The sequence below is a fragment of the Xiphophorus hellerii genome, chromosome 5 (genome assembly GCF_003331165.1).
Source record: "Xiphophorus hellerii strain 12219 chromosome 5, Xiphophorus_hellerii-4.1, whole genome shotgun sequence".
Classification (NCBI taxonomy): Eukaryota; Metazoa; Chordata; class Actinopteri; order Cyprinodontiformes; family Poeciliidae; genus Xiphophorus; species Xiphophorus hellerii.
Window position 1 is genome coordinate 32,647,251 of NC_045676.1, and position 23,922 is coordinate 32,671,172.

At 41.0% G+C, this 23,922-nt stretch overlaps 2 protein-coding genes across 7 annotated transcripts in view; one reads left to right on the top strand and one right to left on the bottom strand.

Moving 5' to 3' along the window:
• radil (Ras association and DIL domains) overlaps positions 1 to 8,746 on the top strand; it is a 35,549-nt gene extending 26,803 nt beyond the window's left edge. For 3 of the 5 annotated variants that reach the window (XM_032562300.1, XM_032562301.1, XM_032562304.1), the window contains 5 exons: positions 1,448 to 1,674; positions 2,133 to 2,457; positions 4,219 to 4,358; positions 5,714 to 5,853; positions 6,047 to 8,746. In XM_032562300.1, coding sequence (XP_032418191.1) covers positions 1,448 to 1,674; positions 2,133 to 2,457; positions 4,219 to 4,358; positions 5,714 to 5,853; positions 6,047 to 6,146 — 932 coding nt within the window. In that variant the 3' untranslated portion in view covers positions 6,147 to 8,746. The remainder of the gene's footprint in view (positions 1 to 1,447; positions 1,675 to 2,132; positions 2,458 to 4,218; positions 4,359 to 5,713; positions 5,854 to 6,046) is intronic. The other 2 variants (XM_032562302.1, XM_032562303.1) reach the window with 2 other exon arrangements.
• A 159-nt stretch (positions 8,747 to 8,905) lies between these two features.
• Positions 8,906 to 23,922, bottom strand: foxk1 (forkhead box K1). 2 transcript variants are annotated; one of them, XM_032562305.1, is made up of 10 exons: positions 23,477 to 23,922; positions 20,576 to 20,791; positions 15,565 to 15,763; positions 15,276 to 15,422; positions 14,608 to 14,801; positions 14,481 to 14,486; positions 14,186 to 14,358; positions 13,902 to 14,105; positions 12,983 to 13,156; positions 8,906 to 10,487 (listed from the first exon to the last, which is right to left on the bottom strand). In XM_032562305.1, exons 1-10 carry the CDS (start codon positions 23,920 to 23,922, stop codon positions 10,255 to 10,257), a joined length of 1,992 nt encoding a protein of 663 aa, XP_032418196.1. In that variant the 3' UTR covers positions 8,906 to 10,254. The 2 variants fall into 2 exon arrangements, with proteins under 2 accessions (XP_032418196.1, XP_032418197.1); XM_032562306.1 differs by lacking the exon at positions 14,481 to 14,486 and having other exon boundaries at positions 10,255 to 10,487.

A 23,922-nucleotide genomic window follows, 5' to 3' on the forward strand; every position in this document is an offset into this window, starting at 1 on the left:
AAATAATCATCAACTAAATTAGTAATAGATTAATCGTTAACTGAAGTATATACTCAAAACGTCTATTGCTGAAAAACCAACATACTCAGAGTAGTAATAAACCAAAAGTGTATAAAAAATCTTAACATTCTGCATGTAGATTTAAAAAAAGAACCTTTTACTCTTCATAATATGTTTTACCCAGAACTCTTCAAGTGGCATAGTTTTAGCTTCTCCTGGTTCCAGTTCTGAGAAAAAAAACGCCTTTTAGGCACTTTTTGCTATCCAATTATTAAGTGGTTAATCAAATAAAATTGTCAGCAGACTACTGTACTGATGTTAAGTCGAGCAGAAAGGGCTGAGTTTTTCACATGTTGATGTTATCAATGTTAGAAGTAATTTTTAGCAGCAGATGCATCTTTTGCTTCTAATGACCAAGCAATTACTAAAGTAATGCTGTTACTGGATTGTCGCCAATAAAATGGCGTCAATCATTTTCTTATACATTCAAATAAATGCTTCAGTTCCTTTTTTATATTTCTAATGCTGTGTAAAAAAAGGACTTAAGTGGTTGAAAGAACGTGCCAATTTTTTTATGATTCAACGTCAGAATAATCAATACAATAAAATAAGTGTTAGCTCTTCATATATATTTATATAGAATTAAATCCATCCATTTGTTTCTGCTGATCTGGGGTCTGGTCACAGAAGCAGCAGCCTAAGAAGGGAAGTCCACACTTCTCTCTGTCCAGCCACAGCTCCAGCTTCTACAGGGAATCACAAGGCGTTCCCTCCGGTGTGTCCTGGGTCTTCCTCTGGGTCTCTTCCCAGTGGAGCGTACCCTGAACACCTCACCAGGTGGTCAGGAAGCATCCTGACCAGATGACCGAGGCACCTCAACTGGCTTGGCCTTTTGTGTCAGTGATCTTGTTCTTACTATCATAACACAAAACTTGTGACTATAAATGAGTGTAGGAACGTCCCCGAAGGACACGGTCAAATGCCTTCTTCAAGTCCACAAAGCACATGTAGCCAGTTGAGCGAACTCCCAGGTATCCTGTAAGACCCTGTAGAGCTGGTCCAGTGTTCCATGACCAGGACGAAAACCACACTGCTCTTCCTGGATCAGAGGTTTGACTATCTGACGGACACTCCTCTCTAGAGTGTTGTACTCAACCGTACAACATCCAGAGCTTTAAGGTAGAATCTCATCCCCCTTTGAGGCCTTGCCACTGAGGAGATCTTTAACCACCTCAGTGACCTCAACACCAGAGACCCCAGGCTCCGCTTCCTCACAGGAAGGCATGTTGGTGGGATTGAGGAGGTCTTCGAAGTATTCTGACCACTCTGAGATTTAAGTTAGGACTCTGACTGGGTCTCTCTAAAATATCTTCCAGTCAGAACAAAAATATTGTAAAGAGGTATGAATAATTTTGTGCTTAACTGTATGTTTTTGTTGCGTGTTCAGTTGACCTCCTGGAAAGCTTTGAGAACCACCCGCCCATCGTCCTGCCCAGCTCAGGGTTCAGAGTGGACCTGGACAGCGAGTGTGTGGAGGACAGCATCTACAGACAGCTGCTCTATGTCCGTCACTACCTGTGGGGTCTGAGGACCAAGACTCAAACTCACACCACCACTCCCAGTGTGCACACACAGTCCAATGGAACCAACACGGCCGACTGGCCGGACATCCAGGTCAGAAAAATCCATGCGTAAGAACGCCTCCCACTAATCCAGGTCATGTGACCCAGCAGCTGCAGTAGTTGTGGGATTATAAAGAACTTCTCAATCAAAAGACAAAACCTTTTTCTCCGGCTCACATACACATGCACTCACACAAACCTAGACATGGTTAAATCATGGTTAATCTGATTAGACTTTGGGATGTCTAATTATTGGGAACAGCTGACTAGACCGTAATCTTTGGTGTTAGAACACCTTCTATGTACACCAGAGAATCATACAGTCCCTGATGCACTAAGAGGAAGGTTTGTAAATAAAAGGATTATAAATTGAAACTTTAATCATATCAACTGACGTCTTATTTTTAGAAACAAAGTGCATCCTGTATCAGTGGTGAGAGACAAACTCAATTCCATCTGTCATATCATTAAGTTTGTCCTCTAAAGTCTGTCATTCCTTTGACAACCCAGAGGGAGCTGCTGCCTCCGGCCCACAGCAGCCCCCGCTCTGGGGGGGGCGCTGGGGATGAGACGGCAGCAGAGGAGAGGGGACGAGACCGGCCCCCGGGCCAGACACAAACCCACAGCCTCAGAAGGAACGGAACCATTCACCATCCTCGTGCAGCCAATTCGGACCCATCCTGCCTCCTGACCCCACCCAACACCCCCCTGTACCCAGAGGGGGGAGGTGTAGCGGGTCCCATTCTCTGCACCAGCATTCAGGCTAATGGCTGCTCAGCCAGAACTCTAGCAGAATGTAAAAAGACAAACGGACTCCTCACAAATGGACTGGAAGGTAGGACCAAGCACAAAGTCCAGGGTGAATAAAAACATTACATACAGTAGAAGCCATTCTTTCACACTGACCATTCACACTTCCATGCAAAATTATTCATACCCTTGGAATGTTTTCAGAGTTTGACATATTTTATTTGAATGTAAAGTGATACATTCAGTACAACATAATAAACAAATGTAAGGAAAATAAATGGTTTTCAAAACTTTGAACAAGTAAACTAATAAGTGCAGCATATATTTGTATACAGCCCTTTTGAGACAATACTTTGCAGAACCACATTTGGCATAATTAAAGCTGCAAGTGATTGGCTCCCATCTCAATCAGGTTTGCACATTTAGAGACTGAAATTTTTGCCTGAGTCATAGATCTCTGCAGCTCCTACAGAGTTGCCCTCTTTAAAACTCTGCTTGGCTGACCTGAAAGTTTAGTGAATCAGAATTCATGAAAACTCTTCCATCACTGTTGGTGATGGATTCAGCAGTGATCCATGAGATGTTCAGAGGTTAGGACATTGCTTTGTTTTATTACAGAACTCATCACAGAGCAGAGATTAAAACACACAGCTGGGCAATATTTATTATGTGACCTGTGAGGACAGTTGGCTGTAGTGGATGTTTTTCAGGGTTAATAGCTGAATATAGGGTGCTGATGCTCAGCTACCCTATATTCAGATTTTTGAAAATCATTCATATTAGTGTTGAAATTCTAATAACAAAATTAAAATAGCAGTAACAGACAAGTCAGGTAATGAAGAAAAAAAATGGAACAAAATGTCACACTTGAACAGCTGCAGGCTAATTGGAGATGCTGAAAGAAACCGTTTGGATTTGGATGGAAATGTGAATCTTCACATTTTACTGGTTTCAGAACAATATCTGCTACAGAATAACACATCAGACAGACAATGCAGTTTATTTTTATTGTGTTCAAATATTTTGTAACTTATTTTCTGAATTGAGTTGAAGCTAGATCAAATGTTTGTATGTAATAAATTAAGGAAAATGTGTTTGATTAGGTTTGGTAGCTTTTAATTTCCCTTTGGGGGTCAAGAAAGTACTTTTAGATTTGAATTCTTTGCTTTTTTGCCACATTTTATTTTTCTCGATGCCAATAAATTGGTGCCTGGCCATATTCGGAATGAAATTTCATCACTACTTTTAGGGTTTGTCTCCCCCTACTGGCCAATTATTTTTACTGGTAGAGCTTGATTTTGGATTTGTGCCTTCTCAGTGCAACTGAACTGTTTTGTACTTGGAAGTTTTTCCTAAATTTCCCCCAACTGGCAGCTGACACACTAGCAGCAGCAGAAACTTAACCCTGATTACCATTGGGTGAAGTGATCAGCCACTACCCTCACTATTTAAATCAGTTGTATAAATTAATCAGATGTTTGTATGTTCTATTAAAATCATGGGTAGGGCTTTAGTTGCACTCTGGAACCTGGACTTTGATAACTGTGTGTTTGTGTTAAACCTCGGAGTCAAAACGAGCCAATAGAATCCGTCACTCTTCTGATCTCAGCTGTCAGGTTGTGCTGCAGGGTGTGGAGAGGTCGACTGTGTGAATTATGCTACAGTAGTGTTGGCTGTAGACTCTCATTTGTGTTGTTCTAGGTCAACAGCAACCCTTCTGATGAGTTGTCTGATGTTTGTCAAACCCCACAGCAAACTGCTCTGTGTGTTTTTGTGCCTTTGGTTGTGTGTGTATGTCTGTGTGCGCGCGTGCGTGCGGGTGTGTGTGTGTGTATATCCTCTGCAGGATGTATTAGTGGCTGTGAGTTTCCTTTCCCTGTCTCCTCCCCCGGCGCTCCTTCCCTTGCTGATGATTTGTGTGTGGTGTTTGTAGTGGAACTCGACAAGGGACCCTACGGACTGGGAATGGGACTCATAGACGGCCTGGTAAGTTTCCAGCTCAAATCTCCTGTGGTCTGTTACTGTTAGGAAGTATCTGATATCTGATTTTTAAAAATTTTTAAATTTTGGAGCATCATATTAGTATAAGATACAGTTGATTTTGTGAAAGTGCTGCAGAGCTACAAGGCAAAGGCATTTACAGCATATAAATGATGTACAGAAACCCTTAAAATCATTTTTTTTTTTCAGAATCTCACACTGAAAAGTATAACCTTTAAATGTGTATTCTTCTTCAGTGGACAAAATATGAGAAATGACTGATAAAACCAGTGGTGCTACATTATTGTTACCACTGCTGTCAATTCTTCATGAAGCCTCTCTTTACCAACAGGAAGGCATTTAGTGTTAAGTTGGAGCAGAGTCGGATCTTTGAGTCCTGCCTTCCTCACTCTGGAAGACGGCTCACTTCTTTACCTTCTGGATCAATTTGTGTTGATCTGGTCATGAGTTTTGGATCACAGTCCAACTGTACGACCAAGCGACACTTAGGAGTGGGCGATATAGATTCAGAATTCAGAATTTTATCACAAAATGTTTTTGTACTATTGTGATGATAATACAAAATTATGATTAAAAAAAATTAAGTATTACTTTTTCAGGTGACTGCATGGCACAGAATTCATAGCACCACAAACATAAATTCTTCTCTTGAAAAATATTGTGATTTGAAATGAGCTTCTTCAGGACGCTACATACTGGAAGAAGTGTGATTAATGTCACAAACTGTGGACATATTGTACTTTTCCATATAATTATTTTGTTTTACACCAAGCTCAGCTGGACTGCTTGTTACTTAAAGGTTCACAACCACAATACTGCAACTGTAGAACAAGTTAAAGTCATATGATTACAACTGTGATGGTAGAACATGGGTAGGCAAGTAGGCGTCTATTGGTTGTTATGGAGACTTGGTGACTGCAAGATCCAGTTGCTTTTTTTTTTTACTTCCTGGATAAATCTTTTCAAGTTAAAGGGTTGTATTGTTCTGATTTTGTTGTCATGAGATTATACTGCTGCAATAAAATGTGAATGTATTTTAAGCCAGGGGTGTCACTAAATGTAAGCGGTGCAGTATGGAAGTTATTACTCTGATTTCTGATTGAACGTTGGGACTGACTGTAAATTAAAAGCAGCAGACAGGAATTTGAAATTTCACAGTTCTAATCTTACCAAGTAAAAAATGTCTAAAATGTAGATTTTTAGATAAATTATCAATTATAAACAGAGAATCAAAAATAAATCTGATCTTATTTTAGTAACCAGTGTGTATTTTAGCCAAACTGCCTTTTAAACCCACTTATATCCTCTTGACCTGCAGTAACTAACTCTCCATTTGGCAGCACACCCCCCTTAACGCTCCCGGTATTTACATCCGAACCCTGATCCCCGACGGGCCGGCTGCATCCGACGGCAGGCTGAGGATCGGCGACCGCATCCTGGCAGTGAATGGGACCAGTCTGATCGGAGCCGACTACCAGAGGTAAAGAAGCGGTGGAGAGAGCAGTCTTCCCTCAGTGTGCCTCATACTCTCTGGTGTTGACCTCTTAAGCTGATTGATCAGTTCAAGCTCACACAGTGATGTGCTGTTTATTGTTACTCCGTCTCTGCTGAGCTCCATGTAACCAGACTCTTCCTCTCCTCCCTCTCTCACTTCCGTTTGCTCGCCCCGACAGCGCTGTGGATCTGATTCGTCTGGGAGGGGGTCGACTGCGTTTCCTGGTAGCCAAGTCGGACCCCGAGGTCTCAGAGAAGATCAGTGCCTCGTCCTGCTGACCACTGCCCCGCTAGCACCATGACGCTGACACATGTGCAAAGCTCAGCAGGGTTCACACAGCTATGGCTTACATGTAAATATCAGGTTGGGAATCCTGAGTTTGTAAATAGCATCAGAGGGATGTTCATTAATCATCTCCAGGCAGCCTGGTGTTTAAAGCACAGGAGATTCTTCTCAATCTGTGGAATATTTCCAGCTCTAAATCCAGATGGAAATAGTTTGATTCATTGCTCAGCTGTTGCTCTGAAGCAGCAGTTTGTAAAACTGGAGAGACATCCTTCTGTTTATGTCAAAGCATTTGATGACGTGCTTTTGGAAAGGAATGTTTTATAAAGTTGTTTGTTAGGAGTTCTTGACACCATCAAACTTTTGTGATTGAATGTTTACTTTTTGTACCAGGCTTTGGATGTAAAACACCTGAAGGTTCTGGCTGAGGAAGCTGAGTCCTGGTGGAAACATTGAGCTTCAGGTCCTCAGTGCCGCTCTGTTCACACTGTAAATAGTTGTAAATATTTTATCAGCCAGATGAACAGAAAGCAATTTGGGATTTATTCCTGTTTGTGAGGAGAAAAAAAACTTAGACCTATTGATGGAAAATGTTTTATGGAATGATGGGACTTTAATTATTTGTGTCCTTTTTTTAAACTTCTGTATTTATTTCCACTTCTTTATTCTGGTTTGTGCATTACAGCATTTTTTTTACATGCTGCTACAACATGTACAATTACACAAAACACTTGAGTGTTCATGTTTAGAACAGAACAAAAACTTTTAAATAGAATCCACGCGGAGGAATCTTCTGCTGAAACCAGTTGCCTTTGATAGACAAATACATTTTAACTGGATCTGAAGGAAGGTGAGCTAATGCTGTTTATTAACTTGAAAAGACTTTTTAGAAAGGGGAAAAAAAAACATTGATCTCGGGGTGACCCTGTTGGGTGAGAGATGCCTGCATAAGTTCCCCTACCAATGTTTTGGTGTCTTGCTGCACATTGGAGTTGCAGTATACACAATTTGAAGGAAGGATTGCCTCCTTGTCCAGTCCAGAACCATTTCATGGCAGTAATGCTATCTTAGCCTGTTACCTTTTAGCACATTCCTGGAAGCTTCCAAGACTTCTGGTATTCTGCTGCAAACATGAGGCCAAACTGAATCTGCTCTTCTATTGGCGGCCATATCCCAGAAATGTGAGCGTTCAGAAACAAAGCAGCATTATACAGACTCAGTTGGGTCATTAAAGAGCATCATGTGTTTGTTTCTGCCATTCTAAAGATAAAACTATAAATGCTTATCAAAAAAATCCTAGACACAGTTGGGGTAAACAAGTATTCAATCCCATACTTATGTAAGTTTGCTCATGAAGAAATAAACAAGGAATAATATTTATGGTTACTTGATTTTAATGTGGAGACAAAATAATAATTCCAGATAAGATAGGGAAAATATCGATTATCAATAATATCAAATTCTCACATTGGTGCATTGAACTTATGTAATCTGTTGTGCTTGGATTTCTTGACCAAAAAAATGACCATAAAAATTCAGTTAAGCAAGTAAACTTGCAAACATATTTGTAAATCTACAAATGATAAAAACTTATTTTCTCCACTGTAAGTCATGACTTCGCTGCTCCATCAGCGCCGTCTTATTGGCTCTGCAGGTCATGGAGACGTTCAGTCCAAACACCTGACAGCACTGCATCAACGCTGCCTTTCATACGTAAAGAAGCTGGATAAATGTGAGAATTAAAAGCGCTATGTTAGATATTTCATCATTCTGTGCCTGATAGGGCAACACATCGTAACAAGGTTGTTAAAAAAACTGACAAGGGGCCAAACTGGGGGCTGGTTATGTAAACCCTTTGCTGTGGGAGATTTCAGACTGTCAATTTGTACTAACCTGTGAGATGTCTTATACCAACTGGTCATTTTAAAACATTTTCTATAATCTACTCAGTTGTCATAAATATGAAGCTATGAGTTCAATAAATAACACCTAGCAGAAGGTTACTTCAGAGTTATTTTGGTTTGATCAGGGTTCCTAATCGATCAGAATTCTGATCAGTCATCTGACAAACAACGATCAGATGTATAATCAAGAAACAAAGGGTGAAATACAAAGTTATAAAACGTGCAACTAAACGATATGTTCAGCATTTTAGAATTCAGAGTGGGATGACGAAATGTCCGTAGGGACGGAGACGAGGTCATGAACTGACCAAAGTGACAACTAGACCCAGAGCTTCACCTCCTGCATAGAACACCACACCATCTGCTCTCATTCTAGAAAAGTTCATTATAGGAGAAATTTAGGTCCAAAACCAAGTTTGAGTCAAATTTGGAAAGTATTACATGTTGACATTTAAAAATGTGGGACTTTAGACCATCTTTTTCCCCATTAAACACAAAGTTACTTTTTTCCTTGCGAACTTTATTCATCTGCTTTTTATTTATTTTTTGGAAATATTTCAATTTTGTATCTAGTTTGTATGGTGCATCACCTCATGCATGTAATCTGATCAGTATTTATATTAAGAACGATGGTACACAAGGAAACAAGATATTGTTGGATTCTTTGACAATAAATCAACTTGTTTAAATATGTTTTGTCTTATGTAAGAGAAGACAAGGAGTTATGTCAATAAGAATTTTAATTTGTGCTACACATTTTAACAAATCACAGAAACAGGGACATTAAAAAATACCTATACCTCTATTCCCATGTTTACCTGTTGATGACAGCTGCTCTTACACAAATGTTTTTTTTTCCAAAATAAGGACTTTAATTAGCTTTGTTACTTAGCAGAGCAGCATACAATCATAATGCATCCATCTGTTGTGCAACAACAATTGGTAAAATCTTGAGCATGAAACCTGTGTGAGGACATTCTGAGGTGCTAAAGGCAGAGTGAGGAGACAAAAGAACGGGGGAGAAAGTGCTAGAACAAATCTAATTAAAGCAGCATCTGCGACAGCTTGATGCCTCTGCAGAGATTGCAAGGAGAGATTAATCACGAAGGAAGAACAGTCAATGAAGACTGCGAGAAAAGCAAGCTGAAAGAAAAGAATATGCAGAAAGTTCTGGAAAGAAAGCTGAGAACAGGTAAAATTTCTGGTCACAAGTTGGTCCCGTCCTTTTATTCTCTTAAGAAAACTGAAACAAGTTAATTGACGCAACATAACTGCTGCTGCCGTAGTGTTGCTGATTGTGTACTGTTTAAGCGCTATACTAGTCTAAAACAGTAAAGCTGCTAAAATAAAATTTCAGATAAGTAGAAATATTTTAAGGCTTTGAGGATTACTACAATAGCTCCTCTTTGTGCTAAAACAAATCTGCGCAGAGGCCATTTCACCTCTCCTCACACCACTACACAAACTAAACAAATGAAAAACAATCAGTTTGTCAGCATTGGGTTAGCCCTCCACTTCAGTCAGCCTCCAGTAGCTGCCTCTCTGTCCTCCATCATCAGTCTGTTGGGCCTGAATGTGAGGAGCTTCACTCTGAAACAGCTGGCTTGTCTTTCCTGCATTTCCTCAACATCAGTTTTTTTTTCTGCTTCTGTGAGAAGGCAAGAGGTATTACATTCTGTTCTTAAGGTTAATATTCATACTTTTATTTCTCTGAGCCTGTTTGTTTTTGGGGGGGGTTCAGTCTCATTTACTGTCTAGGAATATCGCTTCTTTTATAAAACTAGAGTCATGATCCTGGTCTCCCAGGTGACATAAACCTGGTTAATGTGCTGCCAGCTTCCACAGGCTGCACTGAGTCTCCATATTTAAACTAACTAACCAATGCAGCAGTCAAGGATGGGTCTTTGGCTCTAGTTCCACCACATTCCTCACATCTCCATTGTTTAGAAAGTTAAAGCAGTGCTAAACCATTCTGCTCATCAGGCCTAATTATCTTCAGTTTCCTTTGATAAACGTAAGATGAAACAAACTGAAGTCAGAGTCACTCGCCTCTAAAATGTAGAACAAATCTACATTTTATGTCATTTTGACCAAATTCATTCCCTTCAACAAATACAGTCGTATTTATGTCAAAAGGCAAAACATTCAGGAGATGACAGAGGATGCCCGTTGGACACCTGGTGAGAGACCCCAGGCTTCATTGACGGGGCTCATGGGTTTGTGACGTCATAGCAACAATAACAGGCTGCGGGGCAGATGTAGCTTGGTGCTGAGCAGATTCAGTCTCTCCTTCATCCTCCATCTTTGGCCGCTTGGCCAGCGGCTCACCTGCTGATCCAGAGGAGGCGTCTCCGCCGGGCTGCCGGCCCACCAGCACCGGGGGGGAGCTGGATGCCTGGGCAGCCAGGATCTGCAGGGGGCTGCTCAGGCCTGGGGGGCAGAAAGCAGAGTTTAGCTCTTATGGATGGTGCTAGGTGCAGCAGAACAGCTTCTCTCATCAGTTCTGGGCCAAAATGTTGCAACTCCAATTAAAACACATGGAATGTTTCACAGTAGGAAAAATACTGATTTTCTTTTTTAAATCTGTCATTGCTTATGGATAATTCAGAACAATTAAATAACCAACAGATTAAAAATGTGTCAGAAAATAAAAATATTACCTTAGCTTGAATTGGATGTTTTTGTAAAGTGTCTTGAGAGAACATGTTTTAGAAATAAACTGAACTGAATTATATTTGTAAAAACCAGAGAAAAATGAGCAACACCAGACTTAACAATGAAGAACCACAGACTGACATCCTCCATGCCATGTTACACTCATTAATACAAACGGAGTCCAGACTGAGTACTGAGTGCAGACACTTCACAAACATTTCAGCAGGCTAACATGTCTAGATTAAAAGCCCTTTATCATTCTGAAAGGATTTTCAGATTTTAGAGAAACTGTGTTTTTAATCAGCTGTAAGACAATCAGCTAAACTGACAGTAATAACTAATTGAAATATGGCGCTGTGTCACTCTACTGTATGAGCGTCCCTTTCTCAGGGTTCCCACTGGCATTAAGAAAAAATTATTCCATGACTATTCCAGGACCTTCAGTATAATTTTCTATGACCCACATACAACAGGTCCATAAAGAAAAGTATAAGACTGAAAGACCTAACCCCACCAAGCTGAACTATAGCAAACATGTAAAGGTGCAGGCAGATAGGAAGGAAACATAAATGACAAAAATGTGGAAATGAAGCCCACACAGACAGGTATGAATTGAAAAGTATCAATTAACTGAGGAATCATCTGATGATAATGTCATAAACAAAAACATATTGACAGTAATGCAAAACACAAGATTGTATATGTATGTAGAACTAATGTTTCTACAAAAGTTCAGAACAGACAGGCACACACACCAAAACACCACTAGTTTTTAATTGGAGGCTTATTCAATGATTAAATAAATAAATATATTGTTCACAGTTCTCTGTGCTACTGCAGAGTGCACAGTGAACCGTTCTTTACTATTATTGATGTAAAGAACCGTTCAGAAGAATCGGCTCGATCGTGAATGTCACACCACTATATTGTAGACAGTATTGTCAAACGTCCACAGGGCCGGACTTAGGAGGGCGTGGGCCCCTGGGCCCGCACAATGGCCCCTGGGCTTGAGCCAATGTGTGGGCCCTATACAGTAATCAGCCACTGTCTCCTACTGCTCTGCCATGAGAGAGGGCTAATGGACAATCCCACCCACCAGGTCAACTCTCCATTTTCACGGTTTACAATAATCACCTCAAGTTAATGACTTTTTCGCTATATTTTGTGCACACAAAAAAAATCATCAAGTCAGGTTTTTTAAAGATCGGTGATCGGCCAGAAAATTCCAACCAGTGCACCGCTGCTTTCTTTTTCATCTGTCTACAGAACAGTTGATTAATGTAATCAATGTAAAGACCATTACTGCAAACAAAATATATTTAGTGGTTATTAAAGAAGTACTTGAGCATCTTGAATATGTCTACATATTTGACAGAACATTCCTAAGAAAAACTTGACAATGTTCTTTATTCATCTTCTATGTATTTATTTATCCTTTATATCTATCTTTTTTATATCTGTCTCAATTCTCTTTCAATTTTAATCAGTTGTATCTTTCTCTCTAATTATCAGGTTTTTTTCCTTACCAACCTCAGATAGCCAGGGTGAGTATTTCCCCTCTGACAGTCAAACCTGGTCAAAACTTTTATTCTGTGATGACTGGATTTTAGCTGTGTGTCAGGGCTGGGCAGGAGGCACTTTAGTTATTTTGATAACTTTGGACCTTCGCCTGTAGCAGTAGGACAGTTCCTCCTCCTGCTGCTCCTAGCTGGAGGCTAGAAAAGCGTTCACACCAAACGCGTTTTGAGAGTCAGGCGCCTCTGGTTTATATTCAAAGTCTCTGTGGAGAGTCAGACACGTTGGATGTTCAAAGTGCGTTTTATTGTGAACACACCATGAAGTTAGTTCCGCTTTTTTAAGTTTGTGTGGTGCGCACGCAAGCAGAGCACCAGGTGAACTTGTGAACCTGTTCCGATGCTTTAAAATTAACATCCATATTTTGACAGCACCTTGCTTTTTGGTCAGCCCAGTAACACGAACTCATCAATATTTACCCGAAGATCAGCAGGGATTATCTCCTAACCCTGTTAGCTTGGATATTTTCTTCATCACCTCTTTGTTTCGCTCTTCTTTTTCTGTCCTGTGCTCCGCTGTCGTATTTTCTGTTGTCAGCCATCGTGAGAAATTACTCACTAATGCTTATAGCTTATTACCGAAATTTCATGACTTTCCAGGTTTTCCATGACCATCTTGAATTAAATTAACTTTTTATTGACATTCTGATCTACACAGATCAGAACAGCTGTACCTAGAGAAATTGAAAAGCTTACCAGATGAATTAGCAAAGCTGGTTACTGTGGAAACAGCAGCAGTGATGTGTTTGCCATTCTGGGTAACAGGACGGACAGGAAGTTGGTGTAACCCCGGTGTGACATGGCGTCCCTCTCCAGCCTGCACCACGCTGTCCAGCGTCTGGATCACCAACTCTCTGTTCTGCTGGGCATCTGAAGAGGAAATAAACGACTCACGTCAACATCCCACCTGGATGCATTTAACTTTCAGAAAAGTGACGTAAAATTGATTCTCTTCATTAACATCAGTTGATGTCATTAGTGTATTCACACCTGCACACAAAGTCCTAGGAGACGGGGGAATGAGCTGTGGTCCATTTAAAGCAGACCAAATGTCAGGTGTGAATTCACAACATGCTAACTCAATAACATGCACACTCATTATCAGTCTCTTCACACAGTTTGAGAGATAATTAAGAAGGAATGCTGTATGTCCACCTAGCCTGACCGTTGCCTTCCTGTGCAGTTCTGATAGAAAAAAAAAATTGTTTCCAGCACAGTCTCTGGGAGAGTTTTTGCTGGCCAATCAGTGAACAGAAGGAGAAGTTGAGAACTATGCGCTGCTTTACATTTGTCTGTCTGTAGTTTTAGCAATGGCAGTGGAGGAAGTGAATGAAGCGGTCAGTCTGTGTTGGTCACACTCTAAATATTAAATTAACATTAACAGCTGCCTAGTTCAGATCAGTTCTCTATGTAGGATGGATGCTTACAGTTACATTCGACACATGGAAGCGTTAGCAACTGGGTGAAATTTAAAACCTGAACACAGGCCACACCTCCAGGAAGCAATGGTTTCTCAACAGCAGAGAGCCCAGACCCTCTTGAGGAAACAAGGCTGTGGTTCTTACCAGGCTAATATCACCTGCAGACTACAAGCTTCAGCAGTTCCTGTCCTCACCTCTGATGTCGCTGTTGCTCTCCAGTCCACCAACAGTCAAAGTGCTGTAGCCATTAGGGGGGGCGGAGATTGGAGGGGCGCTGGTGACCACGCGCACCATGGTGACAGAAGGCTGCGGGGCGCTCTGAAGCATATGGATGGGCTTCAGGACGGTTGGGTGGTGGGGGGCAGCCATGATGACATGCTGAGCGCTGACTGGAGAGCCTGTTCACACACATTTTCATTCATTTCTCACACTGCCTTAGAGTGGGCAGAATGCTTGGAGTTTGTTTATCTGGGCTTACCTGGGGCGCTCTGGGAGTACCTGTACTCCGGCACAGACGCCAGTTTGCTGGCCAGCTGCTCATGGTGGTCCTGAGGGATGGGCGAGCCCTCTCTGCTCAGACACTCAGGAGTCTGCAGCCCACTGGACGAAGGGGACAGCAGGCCCTGATGGGTGGGAGACGCCGGTGCACTCCTGAATCAGAAAGCCAAGGAGAAGAAAACTCAGTCACATTACTGACAAACAGCTGTGATGTCATGAGGCGCACTGTTGCTGCGGCCATCTTTCACCAAAACACAACTCAACACGACACTTACTTGGTTCTGTCCAATCACATGACAGCAAGTGACAGAAGCAGACAAAGGGGATAAAGGTTAACCCCACTCAGTTCAGTGTTCATGTTGGCGCCACTGACAACTAAAAATTAATCATTTAGGATTGTACCGTGACGACAAAGGTCCGAACGGAGTCCTGAAGCAGGCCACGCCTCTCTGTCGTCTCTTCCTGAAGGCTTGTTCCACCAGCTTGCTCTCAGAGGCCGAGTCGATGCGCCAGAAGCTTCCCTTCCCAGGCTCGTCCTGAGAACGGGCTACTTTCAGGAAGTAGCGGTTCAGAGACAAGTTGTGTCTGATTGAGTTCTGGACAAAACACAGAAAGCTGTTGTAAAAACATATTCCTCCCATGGAGATAAGAGAAAAACTGGCTAATGAGGAGGAAAGACATTAAAGTCAATAATGTTCTACTCTCCACCATTACTTTTTGTAGACACACAGCATAGGTGCATCATGGAGAAGTCCATTTCTCTCTGTAATCCCATTGAAAGTATGAAGATTTGGATGTTCTGGTCATTTTGATGCTTGTCCAGCTTTTCCTACCACCATATTTTCCTTCCACTAAACATTATATTAAAAAGATCTACAAAACCTGGTTTGTTGGTCTTTCATTGGTCTTGAATTTTGGGAATAAAATTATCTCACTCTGTAATGAATCTGTAAGTTTCACTTTCTAAAGTGAATTACTGAAATGTATTCTATTTTTGACAATGTTCCAGTTCACCAGGAAGCACCCTGGGTTTGGCTCACAGCCTCCCAGACGGATGAGGAGCACTGTACCTGCCAGCCCTTGTCTGCAGTGCGGTAGTAGGGGTAGTGTTTGGTGATGTGGGCATAAATCCCGCTGAGGGTGAGCTGTTTGTCTGGAGCTGAAGAGATGGCCTGGACAATCAGTTGTGCATAGGAATACGGAGGCTTGGACTCATCCTGGACAAACAGAGCAACAATCTCTTGTAAATGAGTCTCAAGAGATTTCTCCTGTTCAAATAAAGGACCTATGAATATGCATCACAAACCTGTCCCCTGCTAGAAAAAGGACAGGTCTGTGTGGGACAGACATTATTTTTACCTTGGGGCTGTCTCCGCCCACCGACTCCACACGCTGCTCACTTCCCCCACCTCTGTGCTCAGCAAGACTTCGCCTCTGCTCAGATACAGCCTTCGCAGCATATTCTGCAGCTAACTGGAGGTCGGAGGTCACATTGCGTCCATATCGATACCCCGATGACCCCGCCCCTCGAGGGCTAGCAGGACAGGAGTTGGGAACGCTGTGGAGAAGAGAAAGGTGTGTGCTTATGTTTTCCTAGGTTATTTTGCGGAGGGTGTGTATATATCAGCCAATGGCAGCGTGAGGTTGTTTGGATCAGTCTCCTCTCGCTGCGTTTGGGTAATGCTCCAGATGAGCTGTGCAGTGCTACGTTCACACACAGCTTCCTGCAGGCTCATGGAAGCGGAGCAGAACGAACCACGGAGGTTTCACACTTCCACTAAATGTTCAGCTGATCTCCAGCTTCAACTTCCTCACAGAAACTCTGCCACCAAAACAACAAGCAGTAAATATGTAAAGAGAAACTGACATATAAACATGATAGTCATCTTTACTCATAACAACAATGGTTATCATGATTAATGCTGATTTGAGCAATGTAAACTGTTCACTTTCATTGCATATGAAGTCAATATTTTATGACTTGATAGACAGCAAAAGTTATGTAACCATGGATAAGTGAATATAACCTGGAGAATGTGTCAACAGAGACACACAGGGAAGCAGTGATTTGTTTGACTGCAGCATTTTCATATGGTCTGTAGCTTTTAAATGGAGAAAAAAGGAAAATTAAAACAGTTACTGATGAAAGATTTTTAAATATCTAAAGATTTTTCACATCATTGAGAGATCTGAATACTTGCAGTGGTTTACTAATCAACAATCACTCCAGGATGTGATAGGCCATCAAATAGTTACATGTGTGTAAAGTAGAAGAAAACTAGACACCTAATATTTGAATAGACACCTGATAAGTAAACAGGGTTTACAGCAAAACCCTATTAATGTCACAGTAAATTCAACTGTTCTGTCAAAGTTTCAGAGGTTGGTAAGGAAGAAGAAACAAACAGCATCATGAAGACTGTAGTGTTTCCTCTACCATCACCTGTCCTCCAAGATCCCCACCAAAATCACGACATATAGTAATTCAAGGTTGTCACGGGTAAAGTTATTGATCTTATTAGCCTGTCGAAGTAAAGCCACACCTTGAGTGATTTGTGTCCACGTGGTCGCTCGTCTCATTAACACAGCTAACATAGCCCCAGGTGTGAGCACCAAACCACACCGCTTGCTCAGCTTGCACGACATCATCTGAATTTTCAAAAGCACCAACGTCAAAGTTGACAAAAGCTGGATGAAAACAGGCACTTCTACTGTGTGTCCAACGCTCACACGCGCTGAGTCAGCTGCACACGCAAGCGGGTGAACCCACGATCCCACCAGCAAACAGAGAGCATACAGAAAAAAATAGTCGCAAAAAACCAGCAGCCGGGATATCTGCATTTTTTTTAAATGTCCCAAATAATTTTGCTTCGATGGTAGCAGCTTGCTCTCTGCAAGTAACAGCTGGAGTAACTCTCCTACTCCTGGTTCATCCGGAGGAGGTAAGAGTAGAAAGCCCTGATGGCTCTGCTCTTGACATGCAGCAACAATCCACTCGTCACCAGATAAAAAGTGTGACCTGGTTTGGGTGTCAGGGTGAAATATTCTCCTCCAGTAGATAAATATAGATTTATTTAAGAGATATATACATATATTTTATGGAACATTAATAGAGAATATTTTCAAGTTTCCAAAATATTTTCATTTTGTTTGTATTAATGGTCGTTACATAGATTACACCAGTCAGACCGATTGCTATCATTAAAAGAAAGGGGTGCTGGGAGGAACTGGAGAAGTTTAAAGGAGGATTAGCTTTGAAAATCTCATGAAACTGTTCAATTCACTATCTGGAATTGGAAGCTAAACCTGCTGAAACATGGCTGTGTGGGTCCTGGTTACTCTGCAGCAACTGCAGTCAAAGTCTAGGTGAAAGAATTTGCATAATTCATTTTTACTCCATAAATGGCTCCTATAGCACGGAATCAGCTTCAGTCCGAACTAAAGACTGGAGTTGATTTGGATCTAATTTCAATGGACTTTTTTTGAGCAACGTGATTCTATCAATCGGTGTCATTGCTTGTAAACTGCTTTGTAATTTGGTTTAAACTTGTGCATATGTTTTATTTTACGTTTGTGTAACCAGGGTGTTAGCATTGCAGATTTCTGCCCAGAAAAAAATTAGATATGGATCTCAATGGGGTTTTATCTGGTTAAATAAAAGAAAAAAAAGAATGAAGCTGGAATTTATGGAAAAACTGTGAGAAAGAGCCTCAGGTCATCTCGTTTGGGGTTTCCAACAAGCCATTTAATGGCCACAACACAAGGTGTTCTGGCTATTTCTGGTCTAAATGGAAAACTAACCTTGAGCATCATCCTGAACACACCAGAACCATTGTAACCACCCTAGTGGGAGTTTGGGATTCAGATGCTAAACTGCTTACTGATTTAGGGCCCCTGAGGACCTGACCTCACTTTGGCTAACCGTCTCTGCTCTTGTTTTGGTTGACAAACGTGTCCAGCAGTAAAACAGTGGTCCTACACGGTACTGACTCAAGAAGGATGAAAACAAATACAATGCCATTTATATTTGTAAATAACATTTTAAAATCCATACATCATTTATCTTTATTGGTCTGTCAAGTGGAACCATAACAACATGGATGTTTTTAGATATAATGGGACAAAATGCAAAAAAGATTTATTTAATGTGACGCAAATAAAACATTCCCCTCTTTAAAATAATGAAGCCCAAAGGAAGCATAAAAAAAACAAAAAAAAAAAAAAACAGAAAAGAGCAGGGAATCCAAAATCAGTATTGTTTACATCCTCATCCAGTCTTTTTATACTGATTTAACAATCTGGACAGATCAACACAATCACAACTAAAACGATCCAACAATGACCCAACGATACTGACAACCAAGTTAACTATTAACTGGATTTGATCTGCTGCACCAGCAAGTCCTGTAGCTTCTATTACACACACATGTGCACCCCACCCCCCACACACACATACGTTTGCGTGACAATCGTTGTGGGGACTTTCGATTGTCTTCCATTCATTTCTACAGCCTAAACCTTACCCTTACCCTTATCCTAACCCTAACCCTAACCATTACATACTTATCCCTAACCAAAATTAACACCTTATTCCTAAATCTAACCCCTGACCCAAAAACAGCATTTCCCCTTGTGGGGATCAGACTTCTGTCCCCACAAGGAGCAGTTGGTCCCCCACTATGTGTCAGGAAAAAGGTCCCCACAAGGTATTACACACACCTGCCTCTGTGGGGAAAGTAAACAGGAGTTTCTGGGAGTCCATAAGCTCTGATTTGCTTCTGACAACAGAGAGCCATGGACACAGTTCCATCAAGACCCACAAGAGGGACAGAATATGGTTTGTTTACATTTCTTTGCAGGGGGAAGTGGCTGCAGGATTCGTTTTTCACAACCGCTCAAAGTTTAGAGCTTAAAACCAACGAGGAAAGGAAAACAAATAAAATTCTGAAAAGAAACTTCTTAAGAATAAAGTGGATAATAACTGAACAAGAGTCAATTCTGCATCTTAAAAAAAAAAACTCTCCAGCCCTCCTGTGTGTTCGTAAAGAGAGGAACAATGTTTAGTATTGTGTCATTCACTGAAGCTGCCAGACAACAAAAGTAAGCAATCTGCCTGAATGAGACCATGTTGGTGTTTCAGGAGGAAGCAGAAGTTTCTCTCTGAGCTGCATGTTGCTATGAGTATGAACCTAAAAAAGGCCACAAGGGAAGTGGAGCAAAGAAGCATGAGCAATCATATTTATATTTGGTTTGTTTTGACTCCACATGTGAGGAAACATTACCCGAGGACCCGAGTGGGGGAGGTGAGGCGGGGGTGTAAGGGAAACCACGAATGGACTGAAAAGTGGCTTACAGGCAAAACTCTCTGCCCAATAACCAATCACATGCCCCATAGCTGAAGCCACCCCATATAAGGCATGGACACACAGGCCCACATTGGTGGGTATGATTGTTGTACAGGCAAGCATCCACCACCAGAGGGCACTGAACAGAAATCAAACTGGTTGCTCAGTTATGATCGATCTATCTATCTATCTATCTATCTATCTATCTATCTATCTATCTATCTATCTGATAGATCTTTCTATCTATCAGATAGATCTATATATCTATCTAGATAGATCTAGATAAAGATCTATCTAGAACTACTGGGAAGTTCTTCCCAGTAGTATTCATTATACTGATCAATCATACACTGGGTCTTCTCGGTAAAGGCCGTTACAGATGCTGCATAAATCCTTCAACCCACAGGCTTCAAGGTAATCAGTCACAATGTAGACATGTTTAGCTTCATAGAACGCACAAGGCAGCTAAAAAATAAAATTAAAATTAAAAAAACAAACTGTCTGCAGGTTGTGTGTTTCCTTCAGTAGCTCATGGCTGTCATCAGGTCAGCTGCTCATCACCAACCCTATACAAAACCTCACAGCGTCGCCGTTTACAGAAGCCTAACCTGAAAAACTTCATTTTTTTAAACAGTTGAAACTTCTGTTGAATATTTTAAGATAATAAACAAATTCCTAAAAATCATGAATTGAGTAAAATAATTGCTACATTATATTTTTGAAATAAATTACATTTAAGGCAGTCATGTATTCAGATTAAAACACAAGTCAGTCAAGTGCAACAATTAGGTTCAAGTGAAAAGTAACATAATATCTGCATGTGCTTTGTCAATTTATAATCAATTTTCAAAGTCTCATATCACCAAAATGTCTAACAAATGTGCACCATAAGACACAGAGAGAAGTCTTTAAGCAGGAGAATGGAAGCAATTAAGAAATGAACCAACTATGAAAACACTTAACTGGGATCAAAGCTGAACGCAAACTTGTCAGCCAGATGTTCCCCACATGTATTGGCGGCTCACCTGATTGTGCCGGTGGGTGACGGCAGCGGTGAGCCAAACGCCCTGATGTGCTCTTCATGCTGCTGCGCGGTGGGAATGCTGATCTTAAGAGGGGAGATGTGGGGCAGCAGCGGGCGGGGCGGGGGAGAGGGCTGCTCCTTCTCCCTGTGCTCCTCCACTTCCAGGAGTGACGTGAACTGGATCTTGATGACGGTACTGGGAAACCGAAACACACACCTAGAAGAAAGAAGGACAGCAGTGAAGGGAAAGGCATGACGGAAAAAAAATTAAATAAATAAAAATTTTAAAAAGCCAGGAACTTAGTTCATTCAACTTGGTTCATTCTCTCCTCAACAAAGACCTTCAGTGATTAAAAGCTTGAGTTAGCTTACAGAAACATAGCTTAGCTATCACATGATCAGTAGAAAACAGATCCTTACTTTAACAACACTTCAGATCAACACAAGTCAACTCCCAGAAAAACATCAAATATCACCTGAAAAGCAAAGCATTGCAAACTTTTGAAGAGGTTAGGTCTGCAAGAAGTTTGAAACATTTAGAATTTACTGAAACTGGAAACACAAAATATAAATCTAACAAATATGTCACACAACATACAAATAAAAGATGGCTACATGTTTAATTACCTCAAAAGTGTGTTTATATAATAACCAAGCAGTTTGTGGGCAAACACACTGCACTGGTGTTAAGTTTACACAAAAACCTGTTTTCCTAAATCTCTCTCTTCTTTTATACTTTTAGCAGGTCTGAACAAATGCCTGAATAACAGAGACTCGCCACCAGGCCAACCCAGTTCAAACCTAAAGAAACCTTTAGAAATGATATCTAAATGATGTGTTAAATATTAATATTATACAGTAAGAGGATGATGACTGGTTTTATTTTCCTCATCATATTAAGGAAGTGGAGGTTTGTTTTTGTTTTTTTGCTGAAGTAGCAAAAACTTAAATCAAGAGAAAATCCAACAAATAAATGAAATGGGCACAGGCAGCTCTGAGACCAAAGGTCAAAGGTTTAGTAGTCTAATCAGTCCATGTGATCTAATGTAGCATCACATGAAACACGAATTTGCAGAACACCGTTGTGCTGTGTTGACCTGTGGCCACTGTAAGTCATTTTTTGACTTGACTTCATAAAATGACTTGAGAAGGGAATAATGAAAGGACTGCATGGGAAATCTGCTGGGACCTCTTAGAATCCAGTTACCCAAAGATCGAGTAAAGACTCTACCTGAGTCAGCATTCATGAACAAAATCCTGTTAAACTGATCAGACGTAAATTACACTATTCAGCTGGCACGTGTCTGAGTAACACTCAACTGTTGATCCTGGAAAAATAATAGGCAAATTCAGAAACAGAAAAGATCCTTTGAATAGATGAATAACTATGGATTAAATAACTAGTACAATTGTCAAAAAAGACTGATGTCAACAACTCCCCAACCTAATTTATTAGAATGTTTCTTTACAGAGAAGTTGTATCTAATGTCATAGGGGGAAAAATGTGTCATTCTGAACTTTTTAACATGCTTGCAGCACAGCTAGCATTAAACATAACACATGAGGTTTGCTCAGTTTCTTGGTAATTGTTAATTTCACAATAAAGGACTTTGTTCATTTAACTTTTATGACTGCTACAACTAAATGTAAAACTAAATAGCAATTCTGTTTACAGTTCTACTTCATTGGCAGAATTTCCAATTTATCCTGCTTCAGAACAACTACAGCACAATGAAGTGTGCATGTGTACATGTAATTTTAAATAACCCTAAAATCTAAATGTAAAATTACTATAAACTCAGCTGCATGTCAGTTAATATTTTTTAATAAACATAGGTTTCTTCTACTACACAAAAGATCACCCAGATTATTGTCAAATCATGTACTACTTGGAAAACCACATGCAAACATGGCTCTGGTGGATAAGGTGCTATAGTTTCTCCATGTGGGTCTTCCAGGCAACATTTCCGGTTCAGCAGCGGACACGCCCCTAAACAATCAAAGGAGCCAATCAAACAGAACAACTAACCTTTTCAGTGATTTGCAGAACTGATACACTTATCAGTTCTGCAGGTTACCTTTGTTTATTTACCAAAACTGGTCAGGATTTTTTTTTAAAAACCCTAAAACATAATGCAAAGATATTTATAGTAAAGACCAACGTACACTCACTAAGTAGGTGATTTCATTAGAAGCATACGTAACCCAGGTTTCAGACAGAAACTTGAACTGTTTCCACATAACACGTGAGAGGAGTTGTCAGGGGTGCGTTTGTTTACATTAATGTTTACGTGACGGTGACACGTTGACTTAGAGCCACGCAGCTAATATGAAGCTAACGTGATAGGCTAATGTTTTTTTTTGTTGTTTTTTTTAAGCCGACACGGGCCATTAAACGTTGATAAAATAGTTTTGGATGGGATTGCACGAATAATTTAAAAAATCATTGAACAATCTGCACACATTGTTGAAAACAGTATCCACATACTTTGGGTACTGAGCCAGTAGGCCAGAACGAATGAAGCAAAATCTGCTCAGAACTAAAACACAATAGCTATAGAGCATATATTATCAGGAAGAGCCCATTTACAAATGAAATTGAAATGTAATTTATAGTAAACAATGGGACGAACTTTGTACGATCAAACAAAAAACGCTCCCCCCATTTGACCGTGTAAATGTGAACATTAGAAAGTTGTATGCTAGGCTTCAATTTTATTTTACCAGAAAAATAAACGTGCAGTAAACTTCTTAAAATACACACATAGTTTTTAATGTAAGCGCAAAGTGTGCAAACTGATTAGAGACGTCATAAACTATGATGTGTTCATTGTTGGGTAAGTATTTATGGCATATTAAAACTTTGCAAGGCGCTGCTAACAGTTAAGCTAACTACACTCACTCTCTGGGCAGCGGTAGCGGCGGAGCTCCTCTCCGCTGAAACACTCCGTCAACAAACACGCCGTTCTTCCCCAGACACCGCAGAGAGAAGCCGCCCGCCTCGTCGTAAGTTATCTGCAGGTGTCGCCTTGAAATAAAGCTCGAGTGACCCATGTTGATGTCCACCGAGCCGTGGGACGAGTTCCGGCCTATGGTGACCGTCCTCTGGCGCATGACAAACTCAAAGTCCCGGCCCTCGAGCCTCGCAAGGGCCTGCGGAGGCGTCGAAGAGAGCCTTGCAGGAAAACCTCCGGCATCGCAGCGAGCTTCCATTATTGGAGGACCCAAGACGGAGATCGAGGGCTGGTGATAGGAGTGAGAGGTCACCGCGACGCGCACGGGGCTACACGGCGCCGACTGCAATGCAAGCAGAGCCCGAGCTCCGTTGTCGTCCCGGTAGTCTGCCAT

Excerpts from the sequence above, each read along its gene's own strand:
- foxk1 (XM_032562305.1), bottom strand. The coding sequence starts at position 23,922 with ATGGCAGACTACCGGGACGACAACGGAGCTCGGGCTCTGCTTGCATTG. Across the intron at positions 15,423-15,564 it reads TGGGCGGAGACAGCCCCAAG|GATGAGTCCAAGCCTCCGTA; the intron begins GTAAAAATAATG and ends CTGTTTGTCCAG. Across the intron at positions 14,106-14,185 it reads GTACTCCCAGAGCGCCCCAG|GCTCTCCAGTCAGCGCTCAG; the intron begins GTAAGCCCAGAT and ends GTGTGTGAACAG.